This window comes from Acanthochromis polyacanthus, chromosome 8 (genome assembly GCF_021347895.1).
Source record: "Acanthochromis polyacanthus isolate Apoly-LR-REF ecotype Palm Island chromosome 8, KAUST_Apoly_ChrSc, whole genome shotgun sequence".
NCBI lineage: Eukaryota > Metazoa > Chordata > Actinopteri > Pomacentridae > Acanthochromis > Acanthochromis polyacanthus.
In genome coordinates this window covers 12455517-12478150 of record NC_067120.1, presented here as the reverse complement: position 1 = coordinate 12478150, position 22634 = coordinate 12455517, and the positions used below count along the sequence as shown (strand labels likewise).

Below are 22634 nucleotides of genomic sequence, written 5' to 3'. Positions count from 1 at the left end.
TTCTCCTCACAACCACCATTCAGAATAAACTGCCTCGTGACAGTTCTGATCATTTTGTTAATGGAAAAGCTGAGCGAGCAAATTACACCCCGAGTTTTACCATCTGCTCTCAGATTGACAGTGAAAAGAGTCTCCCAGCCCCTGGTCTAAACGGTAAATGCCACACAATTACATATGTAACATGTTAGTACAATGTATGGCAGTATACTCCAATCTGTGATCAGACAGGTAGAGCAGTGTTGAGGAAACTGATGTCAAGATACAGTAAAAATAAATAAAGAGAAACACTGAATGTGTGCTAATGTTTCAGACCAAACAAAGAGAATCATTATGCGAATACTTTATTATCAATGTGTGAATGGTGTTAGCTTTTTGTCTGGATATTAATAGTATATGAAAACTATACACCAAATCCAGGCTCATCCTAATTTTGCTGTATAATTTCTCAAGTTGGTATTGAAAGATTCTTTATTTTTATATATATTTATATATATATAATATATATAAGCCAAAGTGCATTTTCCGTTTTTTTCCTCTTGTCCATATACACATTGCACCATACATAAATAATTACATTGTAAAAATGACTCCGTATTTACAAGTATAATATATATTTCATATAATATATAAAACTTTATATTAAATCTAGGTAGATGATATTTGGGATAGTTTGTGGGGTCCATCTGTGTTATCTATGGTTGTTGAGGAGGATCTCCAGCCAGCAGGGGCAGGAGGTGATGAACTGTCTTGAGTAGCAGGGGCCCCAACCCTTAGCAAAGCTGATGCGCACACTGTTGGGGTCATAGGGTCCATCCAGGAGGTCGGCCTCCGTGGTGTGCCTCAGGAGGCATGAGCGCTCATAGTCAAACACCTTGATGGAGTAGCCCGGCATCACCTTACGCACCACCAGAGTTCTGCTGTTCGGCACGTCCAGAGTGGGGGAGTTGACAAATATGGGGTGCTCGCTGCGGTTGTACGCCCAAACGCCGTCCAGCTCTTTGCTGAGGAGGATGCCGTAGCCGATTTTGCCTCGTGTACGCTGAACGGTGCTGCTGCGGTGTTCCAGGTTGAGCTGGCCCAGGCAGAAGCCCGTGCCCTGAGGTAGATCATAGAAGATGCTGACGGAGTGCTCATACACTGTGTAGAGGCGACCCACACGTGTGCGGTGCTCCCAGTACGCCACGTTACACCAGTGGCTCTGCTTAGGGGCATCAGGTGACATACTGGCATCTAGAAGAGATGGAACAAACGGCCATTAAACAAAATGATAAACAAAAGTAAAAGCAACAGCAAAAAGGAAGGTTTGAGTTTTAAGGGATTAACTATCTCTTTTTATTGTTCAGAGCAGATGGCTACACTATAAATACTGAAGGATGCACTGTATTGAAATCTAAGCCTTGTATAAATACCACTGCATGCATGTCTGTCCAACACACACACACACACACTACTATACATATCCTGGGGGTGGAGGGTGTAGTGAGGTCAGTCCATCTGAAGACCTGCACACCCCCACTCTGCCTCCAGAGGGCGCTGTCATGATTAAACACTGACCACCCAGCAAAGGCACTCACTCCTGGTCTCACACACACACACTTTCAAAACAGATCCTGTTTACTTAAATGAAATAAAGATTACATATGCACCCATTTAAAATAGGAAAACAAGTCCTTGCTGGTACAATATGTGGAATAGGGGATGGATTCAAAGTATAGTCACAACTTTCTGAAAAGTCTGTTTTGCAGACACGTGTTTTAACAACTTTTTTTTCTTTTTACAGTAGAACAAAGATGGCATTTCATTCCTGAACATCTCTGTCCAGTAAATCAGCTTCTTAATTCAGTTTTCATGGCTGCAGTCTGTGAACTCTTTTCAGTGACAGCCCTCAGCACTCCAAAGTGAGTTATGTCTCCCTAGGTAGACTTCGATCTTCACCATACCAAAGAGACACACACACTCACGCACACACTGCTGACTACTTTCAGAAGCTGTTTCAGTGTGCTCTGCTCCTCGCTGTCCTACATTTACACTGCTCATAAAAGCTGTGGGACGAGGAGAGGACAGACGCCGAAGACGTGCAAGAAAAAGAATAAAACACGCTGAGAGTTCCATGATCTCACATCCGTCTCTTCACCCTTTCCTCCTGGAGAATGAGGGAGCCCCTTTCTCCTCTTCCCTCATCTTCCTCACATTCCACAGGAGAGGGGGTGAGGGGAGAGGGCCAGGCAGGGGGTCTCCCTCCCCCTCCTCCCAGCTCTTCCCCCTGCTGTGGGCCCAGGGACGGCATTCAGCTCCCTGACAACTTAGCACAAGCCCATGACCTGCTGACCCCCTAGCCTTCATGCTATCAGCTCCCATTAACTCACACACAGAGTGATGCCATTATTTTGCTTCAGAGAGTCTATTGGCACAGAGGATTTAAAGCCTGGGCCTGTGGCCCCATTCCTTTCAGTCTCTCTGCTCTCAGAGCTTAATGACCGCCCGCCCCATTAACAAACGCCTTTAAGGTGGAGCATCGCAGATCCACACAGCAACAAAATGCCTTGTTCACCTCCCACCCAACTAAACCTTTCTGCTGAGTGACCCACACTAGTAAAGTTTATACAAAGATTAGCAAAAACGTTGACCAGACTTGCACAGACAAAACGCCTGCTGGTTCAAGGCTCTCTGTGCTGTGGAAGGGGAGGAAAAGAGTGAGTGAGTGGGGATGTGTGGAGGTGGGGGGAAGCTGCAGACAGGCTCTCTGTGTGTTTGCGCACACACTGATGGCTGAAATGACCCCCTCTCTTCAGGGGCCCCAACATGCATGTGCCATTAGTGAATTCCACACTCCAGCTCCTCCACTCTGAGCTCAGCTTTTACTGCAGCACGGCTCGGCCACACAAAGAACTCAGCCCCAACTCGTTTATGGCCCTCTATTGTCTCAAATCAAATGGAGCCCACACATCAAGGTAAACTCACTTTGAAACTGTGCACAGAAACACAAAAGACCAAATGGCTACCATCTCCTCTTTTCTGGATGAAAAGAATAAAGCAAAAACAATTTGGTCAATAGTATCTACTTTTCACACATACACTGAAACAAAGCTAACCAGTGAGGCTGTGAGGACCAGGAAGAGGAGAGAGCGGGACAAAGGTTAGAAATGTATTTAATGTTAAGTCTGAGCCTGGCGGAAGACAATGAGCACAACAAGAGCCAGGCCTTTTCCTGTTTCTGTGTTGTATTTAGTGTCTACGTGTGCCTTTGCGCACATGTGTCTGTTTGGATTGGGGAAGAAAATCAGCGAGCATGTTTGTGTTTTTACCATGAATTTGGGCCTTTTGGGCTGAGAGCTCGTCTACATTAAGCTCACTAAATTACAAAATGCTGTTTTTTTTTAAAAAGAAACAACACATGCCAACAGCTGGAGTTTCAGCTCATTTAGCTTAGCAGCTTTCACTGCTGCCATCATCTGTTTTGTCCATGTCATGACATTATTTCTACAAAGTTCTGATTTCCTGAACATGCTAGAGCGCCAAACTGATGACTTTTAGCTTTCGGTACTCCAGACCTGTATTTGGATGTTCTGTAAATGTTTATCTGCATTTCCTGAACTGATATAAGAGAGTATGAAGCCAGTTTAATTAGTAGTATATGACCATAAACTGATGCAGATACACAACAGCCCAAGGCTCAGACCAAACCTTAAAGTTCAGACATGAAGCGGTGAAGGGAGGGTGTGTGTCTCCCTCCCTTCTGACCACAACTTGGACACCCAAATCTCTTAGACTCCATGTTGGGCCTTTCACAGGGTCTGCTCAGGGTGGAGCCATGACGACTGGGAGCAATTACTGGTGCTCTGCATCCATTTAACCCTGCCACCTTTTAACAGCTCCGTTTACCCATTAGAATAGTAGCGCATGTTATTATTGTTATTTTATTCTCAAAAGCCTCTCCTCTTAGTGTCAGTCTCAGAGTCAGTGGACGCTGCCACAGTACGGACGCTACGCTTCCTGTTCCTGCAGCCTGGGGCAAAGATCTGAGCACATGAAGGAGTTAATGAACTCTAATGCCTTACATAACCAGACTCACTGTGTTGGTATCAGAAGAGTTGAGATACATAAATTTGTAGCAAGTATTTGGACAATAAACGTTTCCACAGCCAACAGGAAATATGTTAGAGAATTTAAAAAAAAAATCTTTCCTTTAAGCATCCAGAAATGCAGATTTAAACACTCAAAATGTAACAAACCCACACTTTTCAGTTGGTTCAAAGCAGCCTTGAATGCCTGTAACTCCATGTACCTCATGCACAAGCACAATCACACAGTAAACAGAGATATTTAACAAGCGCTGTTCCAAGATCGAGAATTTGGTGGTCAGAGTTTGATTTCCACAACACTACACAAGCTCCATGGAAACGGTGAGAAAATGTTGATTTTTTGGTTTCCCTGTGGCCTCACTGATTGGACGGATTTGGAGTATCAAAAGCAGGACATTAGATCTGTCAACAAACGCAGACTTATATCAGTTTGTTGGAAGCTAGATGGCAAACAGCACAGGTTTCTGCAGAAAGGAGTGAAATGTCAGCTGCTAGTAGTCCAGTTAAAACATTAGTTATTGTTCTCTTTGAGAAATGACAGAGCATGAAGATAATGGGTGGTGGAGAAAAAAAACAGAAGCCAAACTAAATATAAGAATATGATATTACAAGAAAAACCTTGGAATGGAAATGTCACTGTGGTAAAAGTACAGAAGTATTCGGAGAAAAACGTACTAATAATCGAGAAAATTGGCCGATGTGGTTGTTACACTACTATACTATTACTGTTTTGAATAGTTTATATTTGATAAGCTCCTTGCGTTTTTAAGCAACTAGTATCAAGATGTTATATGGATGTAGGAGAGTAGCAGTAAACGTATTAAATAATTGTGCAAAGTTGCATTCCACAGCTACATATAATAGGAGGATGGGCAAAACAAATGGGTCTTTATTATATAGGTTGTTATAACAGAGGACCACCATGCTGTTTACACTTCTTTAAATACAGCAATGTTGAACACAATGTACCCAAGCCTCTTCCAAAGGTTTACTTTGAAAGAAAAAAAAGAAGCACATCACCCTGTTACAAGTTCCCTGCACTTGAGGGCGAGTCTGGATAATTACTGTTAAGTACACAAAAATGAAGGCTTGAAAGTTTCAATGGCAATCCTTGATGATCATCCAGTAATGCTTTTAAAGACAGCATGAAAAGGAAGGGGGGGGAAAGGGCAGCGGGAGAAGCAGAAAAGAGCTGCCCCGGGGTAAACACAGCTCCGCAGCCTTGGAGTGAGATGAATGGGAGGCCGAGTGTCAGGGACAGGCAGACAAACAACAGCTTCCCCTCCGTGCTAACATCTACCCACCAAGCTCCGGGGCCACCCCCATTATACTTCATCTTTCCTAATCCAGAGTAGGGAGCAAAGACGCACTCATTCCTCCGAAACTTTGCTGAAGAGGAGGGGAAAAAAAGAAGAAAAACACTGTTGCCAGTCTCTTTACGCAGCGCAGTCGAGGGGAGGAGAGCAGGAGTCTCTCATCCTGTGCCAAGGATTAGATTCCCCTCCAGCTATTAGACTCGACCAATGAACTGATAGGCTCTAGGCTTTGGGGCTGGAGGTGGAGGGGATTGAGGATTGTGTGTGTAAACTGTGGTTGTATGTGTGAAAATTTCAAATCAATTCTTTGTTTTTGTCCTCTGCTGCCTGCCCTCACCCCGAGCTCCTAAAATTTGTTTGATTTAACGTTCTTTTACACCCAAACAGCAAAGTGGAACTCAAGCAAAGGCCTCCCCCTCCTCCCGTTCAGAGTATGGTATGGCTTTAATTCTGTAGACAATGTCTCCCACAGGCTGACTACAACCCCTGAGCAGGCCACATTTAGGCTGGCGTCTGGACTATCACTGCCATCAAAGTCGGCTTTATCAGACAGACGCGCTAACTGGAGCTGCTCTTACATGTCTATGGATTTTTCTCCCTGAGGTATGGCCTTTCTGTGCTGAGAGAGCGCAAGAGATGCAGAGACAAAGATATATGCTGAGAGAAAACACTGAGGCCCAAGAAACTGAATCCAGTCACCAGGCTTTGCTGGTCACAATGGGAATGCTTTACATTGTCACCCACTTCCTCCTCACTTTCCCTCTGTTTCTGTTTCGGGATGACCCCATGAGGGAGGAAAAGTGCTGTACCCTTGATAACAGATAACTAACAGAATCCATAAATTAAATCAATAAACAACAGAGGGTGTAAAAAGCACAGGAAGCTAAGGAGGCTAATGCGAAGGAGCCGACTGGGCGCGTTGACACTGCCGCTTTGAGGGAGAAGGCTCTATTTTATTTTTTTGCAGGGGAGGAAAACGTGCTGCTCATTTCCTCCGAACTTCCTCCAAAAGCTGTGCAATGTGTCAGAGACATAGAGCACAAGTGATGGTGGCGATCCAAGTAAGGCCTACAAGAGCCTTCCAGGGCATGAAAAAGTTCTGTGAAAGCTGCGGGGGATGTTTGTGAATATGTCATATCTACAGGCAGCCTCAAAGGCCGGCAACGTCTGAGAGAGCAGCGAAAGCAAAACACTCAGTGAACATCCTGCTGGGTGGCTGCGCTCTTTCACCTCCTCGTACAACCTATCTTTTGGAGTGTTGTGTGTGTGCGTGTGTGTATGAATGTGTTTGTTTGCTGGTGTGTGAGGGAGGTTTGAGCCAAGTAGGCTGGAGCGTTTGAGTAGAGGAGACCCTGCACATTCCTGAACCCCTCCCCTCACTGTGCCTCAGAACTTCCTACTCTGGTTAGGACTGTAGGGGATGGGAGGGCAGCAAGAAAGTTGCTTTCTTCCTCGTTGTTAAGGATTGTTCTTGGTGAATTGTCACCAAATCACATGTCAAGTCAGCAAGTTTGGGTGGTTTGAAACTCTCACATGCAGACTTTTAAACTAATATTTAATTTAGTATTTTTCTTTAGATTTGACACACTTTTCTTCTGTGAAAAGCAAAGACCCTACGCTGAGGGAGGAAACAGACTTTAGTTAGCGTATATTCTCAAGCTATGCTGAAGGCTTGGTTTCAAATGAACAATAACAAGGAACTCTATTATTACGAGTTATATTAGTCTGACTAATTTAAGGCGAAAGGTAGGTATTTGGTTTCCACGGGGCTGGGAGGTGGAGCAGCTATGATGGACAGAGTTACTGTTCAAACAATGGTTTTCTATTGATTGGCCCAGTGGATCAGAGTCTGTGAGAAGAATGTGTTCTGTCAGGATAATGCGGCACCAGAGTTTCTGTTTCAATCACAACACTTGCTCGGCTGTAACCCACACTGCTCCACCGCGGGCATCCAGACACCAGCTCCCCAAACACAGACAACTGTTTCCCCCATCTTCGACAAGTCAGCCCGTTCACAACAAGCAAGACATTCATTAAAAATGCAGGAGTGAACATTTCCAATAATTCACAAAGTCCTTCCCTGTCAACATCTGCAAAAAATCTTGAAGCTAAAGGGAATGGCAGGATTTCATTAAGTAAATTATGTGTTGGCAGTCACAGAGAGGGGAAGAGGGGGAAGCTACAGCCAGACCTCTAATCTAAACCGTACCCTGAAATGCGACAGCCTGACTGCACGTACTGAGCCACACCGCCAAGACTTTAGAAATGCTCACAAATAAAAGATAAGTACACGCATGACAAAAGTAAATATCATTTTCCCTGCGGAACACAATCAATGAGATTTTTTTGCATAAGCATGTTTACAACTTGTAAGAACTACTACTTGCAAAAACTTGATCCTCGATAAGTTTGCTTTGTCAAAGTTGTACTTGTATAATGGATTTCTAGTTACATTTAAAGGGTATCAGCTTTCAGGAACAAAATCAAAGGCTCCAAATTATGTAGATGATTCTTGTCCCTGTGTTAGGACAAGGGAGTGGAATGAAGATAAAGCTTTAGGAGATTACATTCGAGATAAGAAAAGAGGAAGAAAATCACAACACTAGAATAAAGAGAAAAATGACGAGGCTTTGATACAGTGAGAGTTTACAGTTAATCAACAATCAGCTTCTATCCTTTCCCTCCAGCTGTAAAAGGCTTGTGTAGAGATGTCGAATGACATGGGCCCCTACAGTTAATCCACACACAGCATTCTGGAGGCTCAAAGAATGCACTGGCTATTCTGAGTTTTAAAAATACTGACAGCCATAGGTTCAGGCACAACTGTCAATGCTCCACTGGGGAGGAAGGGAAAAAATCCTAAATCTATTTTCGCTAGCAATCAGGCCACAGGCCTAAATCATAGCTGGCCTAAATCATACCTGGCCAAGGCCAGTGTCTGGATTTATAATTGTGGGTAAAATGGTCAGAAAATAAAAACAGCATCCACAACTGGCACCTCCTTCACTCCTGTATGCCAAGCGATGCAAGGCTAGCACATTTACAGAGGCCAGCTCAAATGGAGTATTGTTCCCCCTCTCAGCTTTGAGAGGAGGCACATTAAAATGCTAAACTAACAGTTGGACATTCCTTACATTTTTAATGGCATTGCACACTCTTTATTTGTTGCTGTAACCCTGTGCCCTGAGCTGAATGAATGGCCCTATTGGTGGAGGCTGGTGCTGTGCTGCGGTGTGAAGGGAGTGAAGATGGCAACAGCAGCCCTCCCTGAGCACACGTCAAGATTAGCTCACTCACTTTGTTTGCTAAGGTAGAATATGGGGCAAAAATTATAGCACACCTGAGCACACCTCCTGTTATTTCTACTAACTGTACTTTCTCTCTGTGTGGTAAGCCCTAAAATGAAACACAGTCCACCTTTTCCCAAATGAGCACAGTACACTCTGTAAGTCGAATGACAAGCGCAGCACTGTGAGCTTAGACTCGCAGTCGTGTACGAAGCTGTAGATTTATCTTTATCTGTGAGCCCTTCAGAAGTTAGTCAAACACCCAGCAGCACTGGCACCACACTGGCTTGCCAAAGGGAGACAGATAAATACTAAGCTCAGCAGGCTAGTTTCTGTTGACATGTAAGGGGTTTCAGGCCTCTCCAAGGACTGCTTTAGATTAGCATGGCTTTCACTCTGCACGTAGAGGTCACATTACCTCACCACATCTAGGACCTGTGGTGGCAGCTCTGACTCAAAATCAACTCTCAGAACAAATCAAGGCAAAAAAAAAAAAAATCTCAGAGTGACATCTTTCCATCTTTTTGGAAATTCAAGATGATAAAAAAGTGCTTACTTCAAGTTCATATTTTTGCTGTTCTACACAGACAGCCAACACAGGGAAGATTCATTTACTATGAACTTGAGGCTTGCTAGTAATGTTGTAAATCTTAGCTTGCCTCTCATCTTGAGGACTTTCCAACTCAAAAACCTGGAACAAAAAGTAAAATATATTAATCTAAGGGCCAGAGGACCTTGTTGTACACAGAAGAGAAACAAACCACACTGCAATTATATCATCTGCACAACTACAACTATGCAACACCCCTCCATAAACAATACCAAAGCTTATATTCATGAAGCAGTTGGCCGTGCACACTCTGGAGGACTCTGCTGAGAATCCTCAATGTCACAACTCAAGCCAGAAAAAGTTGAAAGCAGATTTGTGACACTCCACAGTCTAACAATGCTGAGAAAGGGAAAATGAAAAATGGCCTTATCGCTCTTATCAATGGCTCTTTTTTCTATGTGTATGTGTGTTACGTAAGGGGAAACGGAAGCCAGCCTCCCAGGACAGGAACGGATACTTGAGACGAGGACTGTGGGTACAGGCCCTACACCACTACACAGAGAATAGAGCGCAAGACCCTTCAGGATGTATAGCTACAATCCTCCTACCCCAGCTTAAAATGGACTTTGCAAACTGGACATGACAAACGGGTGAGGAGAGCCCCCTCATGTCCCCTGAGATGCTGGCCTTCTCTTCAACATTCCTCAGTCTCCCCCCGCTGTCAAAGGGGCAATTCACCGCTCTGCGCTGCTACAAAACCCAGGCAGCTTTTTAAAACAGGATGTTTGTCTGAGGCCTCCTTCCCCTCAAATAAACAATCCGCAAAACCTGATTTCGGGAGGCAGGGTGGAAGCACTCGAGTCACATTATTTCCACATCCCGTATCCTGGAGCATTCGGGCTCCTGAGGGAGTGTGGGCGGCCAGGCGCTGGGAAGGCTCAGGGCTGCGGTGGAAACCTGAGGCCATGTGCCAGGCTGCAGGGGGAGATGAGTCCGGACTGCATCACTCTGGGGTCTGCAGAATGGAGGAAGGGGCTCATGCCTCAAGGTGGGAGGGGGACATAGCTAACATGCTGATGCAGCTCCATCGGAACATGCTTCTGTCTGAGTGTCAGAGTACCGCTGCTGCATCAAGAAAGCTGGAGGCCTGTGCAGCGGGAGTTACTGTATATACTGCACAACAGATAGAAATGTAGGATGGCAGCTATTAGTGTTCATATGGGTACACCTACAATTTCTCATTTGTGATTACATATAAGCTCTCAAAAGAAAAAAGAACCATCCGAGGCCACTGCAATGAAATAAATAGACGATCGAATGTACCAGAAAACAGAATATAAAACACAATGTGACATTAGAGGAACTTTTAGAGAGGCAATCAATCCCAAATCTTTTCAGATGTGTGTTTTAATTATATCCTAGCAGAAGTGGAATCACATGCCTTCAAAGTCAGATCAACAAGTATGCGTCCAGTCTAATCTGCTTCAATCAAGAGGAGCATCACATGCCTTGATTAGACTGTCTAATTATTCCATGCATTTCCACCGTCTCTGACACAGACAGAGGGGGTGGTTTGATGCTTGGCGCTCGCCTCTTCCTGACACAGACAGGCAAGCTGTGATTAGTATTGACTGCACAATTTAATTTGCTTTGCTCGTGTGTGAATGTCAGTATGTACCCTGACTTACACTAGGCCACTAAGGAAGAAACATAGGCTTAAAAATATATAAACAAAAGCTTTACAAGTGCCTAGTCAGAATCTCAGCACGTGTGAATTGTACATCGTAAATTCCCTCAGTATTCTGATTTACATGAGGCCTTTCCCATCTATCTAACAAATACCTTGTTCTGCCTGGAAGAATGAGTCAATACTAGAGCGGACCTGACACAGTGACTGTCTGCAGACGAGACATCCAGAGAGACAGCGCTGGTCTTTCCAGCAGAAACAGACAGGCAGACCGAGAAGAGCGATGTATGATTGCTGTGTGGGAACACTGACTACCTACTGATGCCCTCTTTCCTCCAGTAAGCGCTACAGCACTCTGTGTAATCCACGTCTAGCAACTTTCAATCTTTCCAGTGCTGCTCCCTTCAACTTCCCTTCATTTGCAAATTAAAAAAGGGTAGTGACTCAATCAACTCTGCTTGTCCTCCGGTCACCTGACCCAACAAATCAGAAGGAGCCCATCCAACTCACACCAACACAGGCGTGTACACAAAGCGTTATGCTGACTCCACTGGGTTGATTGAGGACACAACCTCTAATGGCTGATAAATGTCGGCAGAGTGGAGCCATGGTCTTATAACAGTCTGAACCAGAGGGAAGTTCTGCATCACTCATAGTACATAAATGTTGTTAATATGGGAACCAACACATGCTGTAATACTCTGAAAAAATGCATCTCCAGCCAGTCCAATCCTTAATAGCACAAAAAACATCTTGGCTTGCCTCCTCACATTTAGAGCTGGCCAGAACAGCATTATAATGAAGCAGTGACAAACATAAAGAGCCCCCAATGTCAGAGACAATGTGACTGACATAATAAAGTCAATGTGTAGAAACACCCCCGCAGACAGTCATACAGGAAGCAATGAGACCTGCTTCAAAGGGCTTCTTTCTGATGTCCACACGTCGCAGCCCAGGCAGTGAGGAAACGGGTGTGCAGGCAGACTGGGAGGGCAGCACCAGCAAAAGCACATTTACTCACACACAGTACAAGGATATTAGGGTCGACTGATGCTGATAACCAAAGTTTGGTACTGGTGCAGTAAAAATGCATTGTTGTCAAAATGTAGAAGAACATAAACTTCAACAGAAAACCTCACTGAAATGCTTTTGTTTGTTTCTGTTTTACGCAAGTAATGTTTTAATCAAAAAGAGATTTTTTTTCAACATTTATTCTTTAGTGTTGATCAGCTTTTATCCGCAATGTGCAACTAATCAGATTGCTTGAGAGGGTGACCACAGATTGAAAAGGCAGCTACACCAGAAGCAAAGTAGTGCATTTTGAAATGTATTTATAATTGGAAAAATACAGAATATAGGATTTGAAAACCAGCCAGGCTGATCATCAGTTGACCCCAATTAAGTTTACTCTCAAATGTACAGACTTTAAATCTGGGTCCACTCGTGATGTAAACTGACCTCACAGGTTGCCTAACATTGTGACACAATCACACCTTTATAAATCGCCGGAAATGGTCCAAATGTCTGTGGCCATATAGGATCTTAAGGTATGAATATTACACAAGATACTGATACAATAATGTACACATGGGAAGCTTTTCAAGAATGCATGACTAAGAATATTCAAACATGTTAAACAACTGCAAGATTGAGTCAGGGGGATCCGATAAATGTATCTGCACTTAAACGTAACTCTTACATTAACTTCAAAACACGGTGTATTGATTTAATGGCATATCCCATATTAATAAGGCACTAAGTAGTCTGAAGCAGAAGCAGAACTCCTATTCAAATTCTACTGAATATATTCTGAAAAGCAAGCTTATCTAGCACGTCAAACAGTTCCGATCAGTTTCTCTGCCATTGTGTGATGCAGAAGAATGTTCAGTGGGTATTTCTGTAGCCCTGGGCTGCAAACTGCAGTTGATTATTTGATTACACCTCATCCACTCAGTGCCCCCCAGACTTGCTTTTAAGAGGTTTACTTGTTCCTCCATGAGGGGTGGAGTCTGGATCCCATACATACTCTGGTTACACACAGATACTCTCCCTACCTAAGCTGGAGGGGGATTCACAGGGAAAGTCATCTCCAGGTCAGCAGCGTGTTCAACACAGGATAACTTGACAATATGTATTACAGGCCTGTTAAAGCAGAACTACACTAAGTAGGCCTTCAGGCACTTGGTCTTATGAAGGTACACGCTTTGAACAAGAGCAAATTCCTGTTGGTGAGTCTGCATCACTGACAAGATGCTAATAGTTTCAATCAACTGAAGAACCATCATGCAACAAATCCAACTTCAGAAACAAGCTTCCTGCACAAATGAGCCCACAAAATGGAAAACACCCTCTAGAGCACTGGTCATTCTTTTTCCCCCCAAGTCCAATCCGCTGAGCGGGTCGCACTCAATGCAGAGTGATCCAGCTCGGCCTGTACAAACAGCAATACAGTTAGAAGAAACCAAAGCCTAGCATGTCTAGATCCTCCCTCACCAGAGTCTCTGAGGAATTGTGGTGCGCGCTCTGACAAGCCCCTCATTTGTTGACTCAGGGAGTGTCGCCAGGCCATGCTGAGGTGGTGACAGCCTGTGTGCTGGGGAGGAGGGGGCCTTTGCTGACTGAATACTTCACTGCCAGGTAGCCATGTCAACTTCTCAGTGTCCAGGCCTTTGAGCCATGGCAGACCCTTGAACAGGAAATGCTGGTCCCTGCAAGGCCCAAAATGAGGGCTCAGACTCCCTGTCCACATGAAGCTGTGCATGCTGGCTGTGGCTCTAGCATGAAGGGGGAGGCATGTTCACTATACGCCGCGAGAAAGGAGTGTTTCATTTCAAATCAGAGGACAGGACTGTTTCTACTCGCCTCCTTTGGTGTGGCCCCATTCACAGGAGCAACTCCATTTCCGTGAACCCACCCCTCCCTGCAGCCCACTTTACAGCCAGGCTAGATAGAGTTGTATGTGTGAGTGTCTGCGCACATGCATGTGGACAACTATGTGCGCTTGTGTGTGTTTCTGAGCGAGCTTGGATCTTATTACAGTTTGATCCCACTCAAATATTTCTGAAAGAAAAACAGAGGAGGGGAGGCCAGCTCTGAAGCCAATGCACACGCCCCACTGAACCTCTGCACCGCTCACAATGAAACCTTTATCTTTAAGGCTCGGACCGTTTGTAATGGTTCTTAATGAGAAAGAAGTACAACTTAAATCTGAAACTACCGTCATACCCTCAACATCTATGCAGAGAACAGCACTGAATTGTTGTTAAAGTACACTCCTTTTCTTTTTTTTTTCCATCTGGGCTTAAATTAACCATTTCAAAGCCAGAAAAACAGGGCGACGCAACACTTTAAGCTCTGGGATTTACTGCCATGATTCACAGATGGAATTATTCGGATTAGATGCTGTATGCTAAGATGTAAATATCTAAACATAAGCAACTGTGCAAAAACATGGGAAACCATGAGCAAATACATCAGCATGGAAGACATGTATATCGTAATTAAAAAGTAATGTATGTCTTTATTACTCAAACCGTCAATGTCACTCATACCTGAAGGTGCTTGCGCTAGCTGATGTGTCACTATACGAGCATTACTACGTCAAACAGCTGCTCACACATACACCACAAGTGAAGAGAGATACACAGCTGAAATTTAGCATTTGATAAATATCACTAAATGATTAGCACCTATACTCACTTCTATTTGCACTTTATCCAACCACAAAGACAGCATCTGTCCATCCAAAACCATCCAGTAATCCCAAAGTGCCAACAAAGTCAGAAAAACCAACTACTTTTCCACAATTTCAAGTTCTCTAAGAAATAGAAGCTTTTGTTTGACAAGGCACTTCAGTATTTACAGGCCGGCTCCTATGAGATGGGAGCCTTGCAGTAATCTTTCTTTTCTAAATTTCAGAGCTCCTTATTTGGAGACTTGTGACAGTTGTAAAAACAACACCCACCTGAAAATTCCCCCGGTGTGATGTTTGGTGAGCTGGCTGCCTCAGTTTCAGTGTAAGACAATGTGGAGTCTGACAGATCTGTGGGGGACAAAACAGAAATTAACTCCTCATCTATTAACAGTGGCAATGGCCGCTTCGCACTCTTACTGATCATCAGGTCATCAGAGAGGCTATCTATGGTACTTATTCTCATTTCATATCAAATTAAAAGCAATTAATAGAACAGGTTTATGCCACAGCGAAGAACATGTTAACTACGCTTGCAACAGTTGGAACAGAATATATTCAAATCCCTTAACCTGCAAGACAGTCTAGTAATGTAAATTGAGTTTAATTAAACATATTCACTAAAGCTCAGTCAATTAAAGTTTAATACAGACTATCAGAGTGATTTTGAGAGCTTAACAGAACTAAAGACAAAAAAGATGAATTGAAATTCAACCCCCAAAGTCAGTTAAGGGATTATTTCTTATTTTCACATCCTACAGGAATTTCTTGTAGTCTCACAACCTCCTGATAACTCTCTCAGGGAATTGTATCCCTTTCCTCATGTGCAAATTCTTCCAGCTCACTAATATTTGATTTCTGTGCTGCCACAGCTTTCTTTAAATCCCAGCAAAGATGTTCAGTTCGATTTGAACCCATGGCTGAGGCAGCCACTGAAGGAGGTTCCAGGAGCAGCTTTGACTGACTTGGGATCATTGTCTTGCTGGGGAGTCCAGTGATTACCAGGCTCCAATTCAGCACTGAAGGTATCACATCTTTATTTAACATCACCAGGTATTTCAAAGAGGTCAGGTTCAATAGCTCCTTCTCTTTGTTGTGTTTCTTACATCAGACGTACTGCGGATCCATGGGTTCTAATGGTTCCACTTTAGTTTCATCACGATATGCACCCAGAATTCAAAAGGCTGTTCACATTTTTTCTTGTATTTTTCATGTGCTTTTGTGTCAAAACTATGAGTGTGACAAGGTTTCTAGCTCTGCAGATTTTGCTTGCTTTGTGTTCCTCTTATAGTCTCTATGGATACTTTTGTTCTGCTTTCATTGGGTCCTCCTGAAAGTCTTTGAAAACAACACGTAGGTTTTCGTCAGCTGTAGTTCTCAAATGTCCGATTTGCCTTCAAGAAATGTAGCTTTTTCTACCACATCCTTGAAAGTTTGCAGCACCACAAGTTGTAAACTTGTCTGTTGGAACTTTAAGTGTCTTGGCACTACCTTTTAAACTTTTGTCTGTGTGCTATGATGAAATAATTTCTTCTATTAGCGTTTGAGACAGCTTGTTTACCTGCCATGTTTGCTACCGAGCTTGAACACCTGCATAGGTGGGGTTTACATGTGCCTCACAGCCGCAGAATGCCCAGCATCATTATTGAAGATTAACTGCGTTTTGCAATGATTTAGCAGCCTTAAGTACTTGTCAGTGATTAAACAAGAACAATAAAAGAGAAGGCTGATTAATTACATAGGTATCATCAGGGAGATTAGGTTTCATATTCATAGTCTTGATTGAGTTATATGATTCAACTCAAATTCTAGATCATCGGAAAGTGCTTAGCATGCAAACACGTGCAGACTGAGCAGTGCTGAATAATTTCAAATGCACCTGTACTACCCACACATTACTATCTGCACTGGCTCTAGCTGGCATGCTGACATTATGCCACATGCTGGTCTTGGTCTCATCTCAAAGCTACCATGTACATTCTCAGTCACGGTTCCCAATTACAGCCATTAAAATTCTCCACATTACTATATTTATGTTCCTCCTGTTCAAAAAGACCAAACAGAAGCGAAAGACTGACCGTGCAATTTGCCATTTAAAGGCTTTGAACATTTTTTAGGTATGATAATTGAAAAAAAAAACAGAAATAAATCAACTTATATTGGACAATTCACAACAAAGAAAAGCAAATATTAATCGCAGTATCCAGATCAATAACTGAGGATGACATAGAGCGCAAGTTTCAAAGTACATCTGTGTGTTTGTCACTTACCCAGTGGCTTGTGTTCTTCATTAGGGGAAAGCCTCGAATAAGGGGGTGGGGGTGACTCTGTAACACAAAACAGTAACGTCAATAACTTAATAAAGGAAAGCAAGAAGGGTGAAACTGAGTCTCTGCTAGAGAGACACCCAAGTTCCTCAGCATAGGTCAGTCATGTGTAAATACAATTTGAATGAACTATCTCAGGTCTTAGAACAATCTGACATTTATAAAACAATGGCTGGATTCAAAGGATTAATGTAATGTAAGAAAGAAAGCTGTGTGAAGAAGGTGAAAGCTTCTGACACTGATGTAAATGTTAACCAGCTCAGAACTGTAAGATATCTTGTATTCTATATTTTACACAGAATTTTGCACATGCAATACGATCAAAGTGTTTAATAAAGGCAAAAAATAAAATGCCACACATACACATCCAAATTAAAGCTACAACAGAAGCTCAAACACATAACTCAACAGTTCCATTTCAGAGGAGACAGCAGACGACATCTCAACGCTTACAGCTTTGTGTCTGCACTACAAAATCATTTTGTTCACAAGCTAGTTAAAAAGCTAATAAAGCCAATCGAAAACATTTGTTTCATTTGTCTCTGTTATTTAAGCACATATTATTTAACGGCAGCAGTGGCGACAATGACCACAGACTAACAATAACTTTTAGTTAGTAGTTTAATAAATACAAGTAAATCTCTGCTTTTTGACTTCATTGTGTTCCAGGACCTTCATTTTATCTAATAAAAGGAGAAGAAATGAGGAAAATAACTTGCACAAGAAGGAAAGCACAAAGGAAAGAAAACTTTGTGAGCTCACCGTGACCTCGCCTACAGGGAAAATGGGAAGGAGAAAAGCATAATAGCAGCGGGTCCTTTAAGAGTGGCGGCAGTAATTGCCAGGATCTGAACTCAGTCACTCAGATACACAGCTAGTCAGTCTGGCGCCAGTAGTATGCAAACTGTATATTATCACCACTCCTTCACCTAAATAGCATGAGGGGACCTCCTCAGGACAAAAGGGCTTTTAAAGCGCAACTTGAAACTGATCTCATTCGAAAAGTATAATGCCTGGCAAAATAAAAGGGAAAAGTTTTTGTGCACTTCAATCCAAGCTCTCTGCCTTACATTAGATATTGTTTTAACCTTTAAAAGCACTTATGTAAAACAGAGCAGCATTTTGTTATGATTAGTATTAGATGAAAGCAGTTGTTGGGAATATTTTCCACTGTGTTTTACAAAGAATACAACTGTTTCTAAATTAAAATCTATCCCATGTACTGATTTGTTTTCTTCTATATTTCTTCCATTCCCATTTACAAACACTGTCAAAACCAGCGATTAAGGTCTTGATTCAAAGCCCCCCTTCTTGAATAGCGTGAAAGAAATACCAGCTCTATCGGGCCACGCATGAGCGCATGTGAGCTATGTCTACTACGAGCCTTAGTCCCAATATGGGGTATGTGCCTCTCTCCCTCTCCTTACAATTCATCTTGGTAGTTTAAGTGAGAAAAAACGTGCTTAACACAGCCTCACATCGTATTCAGCAGATGGAACAAATGTCCTATCAAACACATTCTATTTAAACCAAAAAATGCCACGGTTTGTCAGTAAACTTGGAGCTTTATATAATCACTTCTGATCAATTCAGACAGTGTGCTATGACAAGAGGGCCAAATCCACATCAGTTTCCCACATTTGCTCGGTATGAATTCTGATATTATTGGACTTATGACTTTGAAGTGCTTGTCACAGCCAGTTGGCTCTAGTAAACATGGATGTTATGGAAAATCCACCTCCTGTGCCAGTGAGGAGACAGAAATACTGACGCTTGCATCTTTACACATGATACCAGGCGTTGTCATCGGGTCAGCGGGGTCGATTGGCCCAGCGTTTAAGGTTTTCCAAATCACAGGCCTACCCCCTGCCAAAATTTAATCTGTTTAATATAGGTCAGGGAGGTTCTGCCATAGATAGCTCATTGATTGTGGAAATAAAGCTCAATCCTCTACCACACACCGACTAAATTGACATATGGCAGCAAGTCCAAACCTCTGAATGAGTCTAAACAAATACATGCCATACACTTCTGGCATGAACTCAAAACAGAGGGAAGAGCTGAAAATGTCTGTACTGACAATCACACTGAAGGCAGTGACATATGGAGACACGCTAAAGCTGTCATGTACTGTGTATTATTAGGGAATACATGGAAGCACTGAAAGGGCCACAGTCCAAACAAACACACTCCTTTATCAAAAGGTCCAGATGTCGCAGGCCAATGGGAGTGATGCTCTGGTAGCATAAAATTATTCAAATATTACCACTTAGGACACTAAAATGACAGGAAGTGACAAAAATATTAAACTGATGGAATATTTTGCATGTTTTTTTCCCCAACAAATAGTGGTAACTTACTCAAGGTATCATCAAAATAACAGGAAACAGTCATATTTGTTTTCAGTTCATACCCATTGCTCAAAGACGCATTATTATTGCTCACCTTGCAATAAGGATGACTTTGGTAATCATTAACTATTTAGTCAAACGACCTGCCTTCTTCTACCTCTGTGTATCAAAGTAAGCCAAACAACATCAGACAGAGAAAACACCCAAGATTTTCAGGGCACATTTCAAGAACCTTTGCAGTTTCACGATTGGGGAAAGCTTATTTCTGCCTTGCAAATGTAAATACGACCTTTCACTTTGTAATCATGGGGTAAAATCTGGCATGCAAAAGGAACAAATGAGCCAAATTGTTGGATTGTTTCTGCAGGACTTGCTTGCATGTTTACAGATCAAATGGATATTTAGAAGTGAAGATGCATCCTCAGTGAGAACCGGTAAAGACAAGAAAGTTTAAGAAAACAATACACCCAGGTGTGCAGTGTTTATCTGTGCAGGCCTGTGAGGTACAACATAAAGGCAGTGCGTGTCAGAGGACCTTACCTGGCCCACAGAGCCGGCTGTAGTGATAGGGGTTGCAGCATACTGTAGGACTGTCCAGGGCCCCAAAGCTCTTACACTCACAGAGCGGTTTGAGCTGGGCCGAGTGCTGGAGGTCAGACCAGCGGTACAGTTTACACACGAGCAGCTGTGGGGATGCCACATGGCCGCCCAACCTCAACTCTGTCCGGGAAATCATAACACAGTCGCTCGGCATCCCTCCTCTGGACTCCACGGACTCTAGTAAGGTATCCAGCGCCTTTTCCTTTAGCCTCTTTAAAAGCGAGTATGTGGCCGCCTTCAGTTCCTGCTCTAACACCGTGCGTGGCATCGTCTCCTGCGCCTCGGGAGAGCCTCCGTCTCCCGGTCCGAGGCTCCGCAGCACGAAGTGACACGACCCCGGATCCCTGGTACCCTGAGCCGTCTCTGGACCCCTAAGCTCGGAGTGGTCCCGGTCTTTAAATAAGCAGCACGTCACTGTCCTGCATTCGCTGTCCTGCGCGGAGCGGGGGCTCCCCTGCTCCGGGACGCACACCGCTCCCCCATCTTGGTCCGAGGTGACCCCCAAGCCGCTGCTCTCCATGGGGCACACACCCCCTATGTCCCCTACAAGAGACCCGCTAGGGGTCATCGGTCTGAACTCCGTTTTGGGAATTTTCTCTGGGTTGTTGCCGAACAGATCGTCCCTACAGCCCTCACTAGTTTTGCCATTTCCATCTTCCCCTTCTTTATCTGGGATCAAACGGCTTCTCCAGAGTCGCCGCACAAGACCTGAGCGTTTCGTCCTGAACATACGACAACTTGAAAATCTATAAGGGTTTTTTCCTTTATTATTCTTGTACGGATATCCTAATGTTACATACACTTCTCCGGTCGTTGCAAAACATTAATGACGGTGAAATGCCGTGCAAAGCATGCACAGCCAACTGAGGAGCATTGGTGGCAAAACCGCAACATTAGACTGAAGGATATTTTGTTGCATCTACAACAACAAAACCGCGCAATAAATGCACTGCAGCATTCCGATCAGAAGGCTTTCATTGAACCGATCACACTGTAAATAAAGCGAAGCGGCTCAAACTGTGGCTGATTATCCAGGATCGCTGCGGAATGGACTGTTTATGTGCTTGTTACGAACGAGTAAAAAAAGTAGAATGCATAATAACATAACATAATACGCTCAGTAACATAATCCAAAGCAGCCTTCGGATCCGAGAGGGCAAACTTGCAGCCTGAATCAGTTCCCGACTTTTAAACCAGCTTCAGATCTACTTTCTTACACCGGCACGTAGGGCATGAGGCACTTCGATGTGATTTTAATCCCAAGAAAATGCACCAGAAAAGTCAGGATCCTCGCCGTCTTCTTGAGATGTCAGTGCACTTCTTCGGGCTTTTCTTTTTCTTTCCTCTTTAAAATCCCAACAAAAATATCCATGCGAGTTGAAACTACATGAAGAGGATCAATCCGGGGCTGAAAAGCGCTGCTGCTCCTCTGCTCAGATCTCAACCAAACTGCAGCTCAGATCCCTTTTCTTTCTCCGTTTCTCGCTCTTTTTCTTTTTCTCTCCCCCTCTTCCTCACACACACACACAAGCACGCTCACAGACAAACACACACAAACGCACACAGACACACACACACACGGGGCCCCCGAGGAGAGCGGTGGAGCCATTGGCTGACTACCATCATGTGCTAGTCTAGACACTTTGGCGGCTGTGAGCTGCACTGATTGTTGCGCAAACAAGGTTTCAAGTTTCTTAACTCTTAAAGGCGAAACTCCCACCTCTCGTTTTTTTTTAAGTCAAAGTTGCTAAAAGTTATTTACATCCACGCTGCGTTCGTTGTAAGTTTAGTTTGAGTGTGGGGGGGAAAAACAGGAAATCTCGGAACTTTCAAGCATAGGATATTTTTTGTTTGTTCATTTGCTCCTCTAGAAAGTCAGTTTATTTTTCTCTTCTTTTCAAAACACATTTATATTCAGACAGAAATTGGAAATTGATGGAGATGATGGATACTGGCCAATCTAATAAGCTTTAAGGGGATTATGAAGATTGAAGACAAAATAAGGAAAACGAGACATGGTAGAGACAAGAATAATCACAGACTGCCAGTCATCAGCAAGTCTGTTTTGACTTAAACACATTAATATATAGATAAATATAGATATATAGATATAGATATAGATAAATTAAAGAAAATTTTGCTGGAATTAGAATGACTGGAAGATTTTGCACTAATTTTAGCATTTTGACAGGGTATACCATTCTGTAGTAATCTGTAATGATGACAAAACTGCAATACATAGCACAATATGTGCATAAATAGCACTAGAATCGCAGTAACTTCCATTCTGAATAATCAAGTATTCTGGTTTTTATGTGCAGCACAAATACAATCTCTGAAATAACTGAACAAATGTAGTCAAATGTGAATGTAGAAAGAACCAACAACTGTGCCAAGATATTCATTTTAAATTAAGTATTCTAGCTTGTATGTACAGCACAAAAACAAAAACAAAAAAAACCCGCAGAAATACCATAAATTGAACAAATACAAGTGAAAAGTATATGTGAAAAGCACTGACAATTTTGCCAAGATATTCATTTTCCAAATGGCACAGTCTATACTCGGGTCAGTTTCGTGCCCAGAGCCAGATAGTTGTGGTTTTCTGGCTTTGTTGTGCTTAAACGACAACAATTAGATCTGTTATTTGCTTTTGGGAGGCTACTGCAGGTTTATATTGGTGTTGATGCAATAGTAGTCTGACTCACCTGATGTAGATTGCCGGTATAAGCCTGCCATTGGT

General features: G+C 43.1%; 1 protein-coding gene across 1 annotated transcript; it reads right to left on the bottom strand.

Annotated features, from left to right (window-relative positions):
- Positions 1-325: 325 nt before the first annotated feature.
- Positions 326-21535, bottom strand: smad6b (SMAD family member 6b). Its single transcript, XM_022190071.2, has 4 exons — positions 19832-21535; positions 16884-16940; positions 14887-14964; positions 326-1230 (listed from the first exon to the last, which is right to left on the bottom strand). Exons 1-4 carry the CDS (start codon positions 20619-20621, stop codon positions 689-691), a joined length of 1467 nt encoding a protein of 488 aa, XP_022045763.1. The 5' UTR covers positions 20622-21535; the 3' UTR covers positions 326-688.
- Between the last annotated feature and the right edge of the window lie 1099 nt (positions 21536-22634).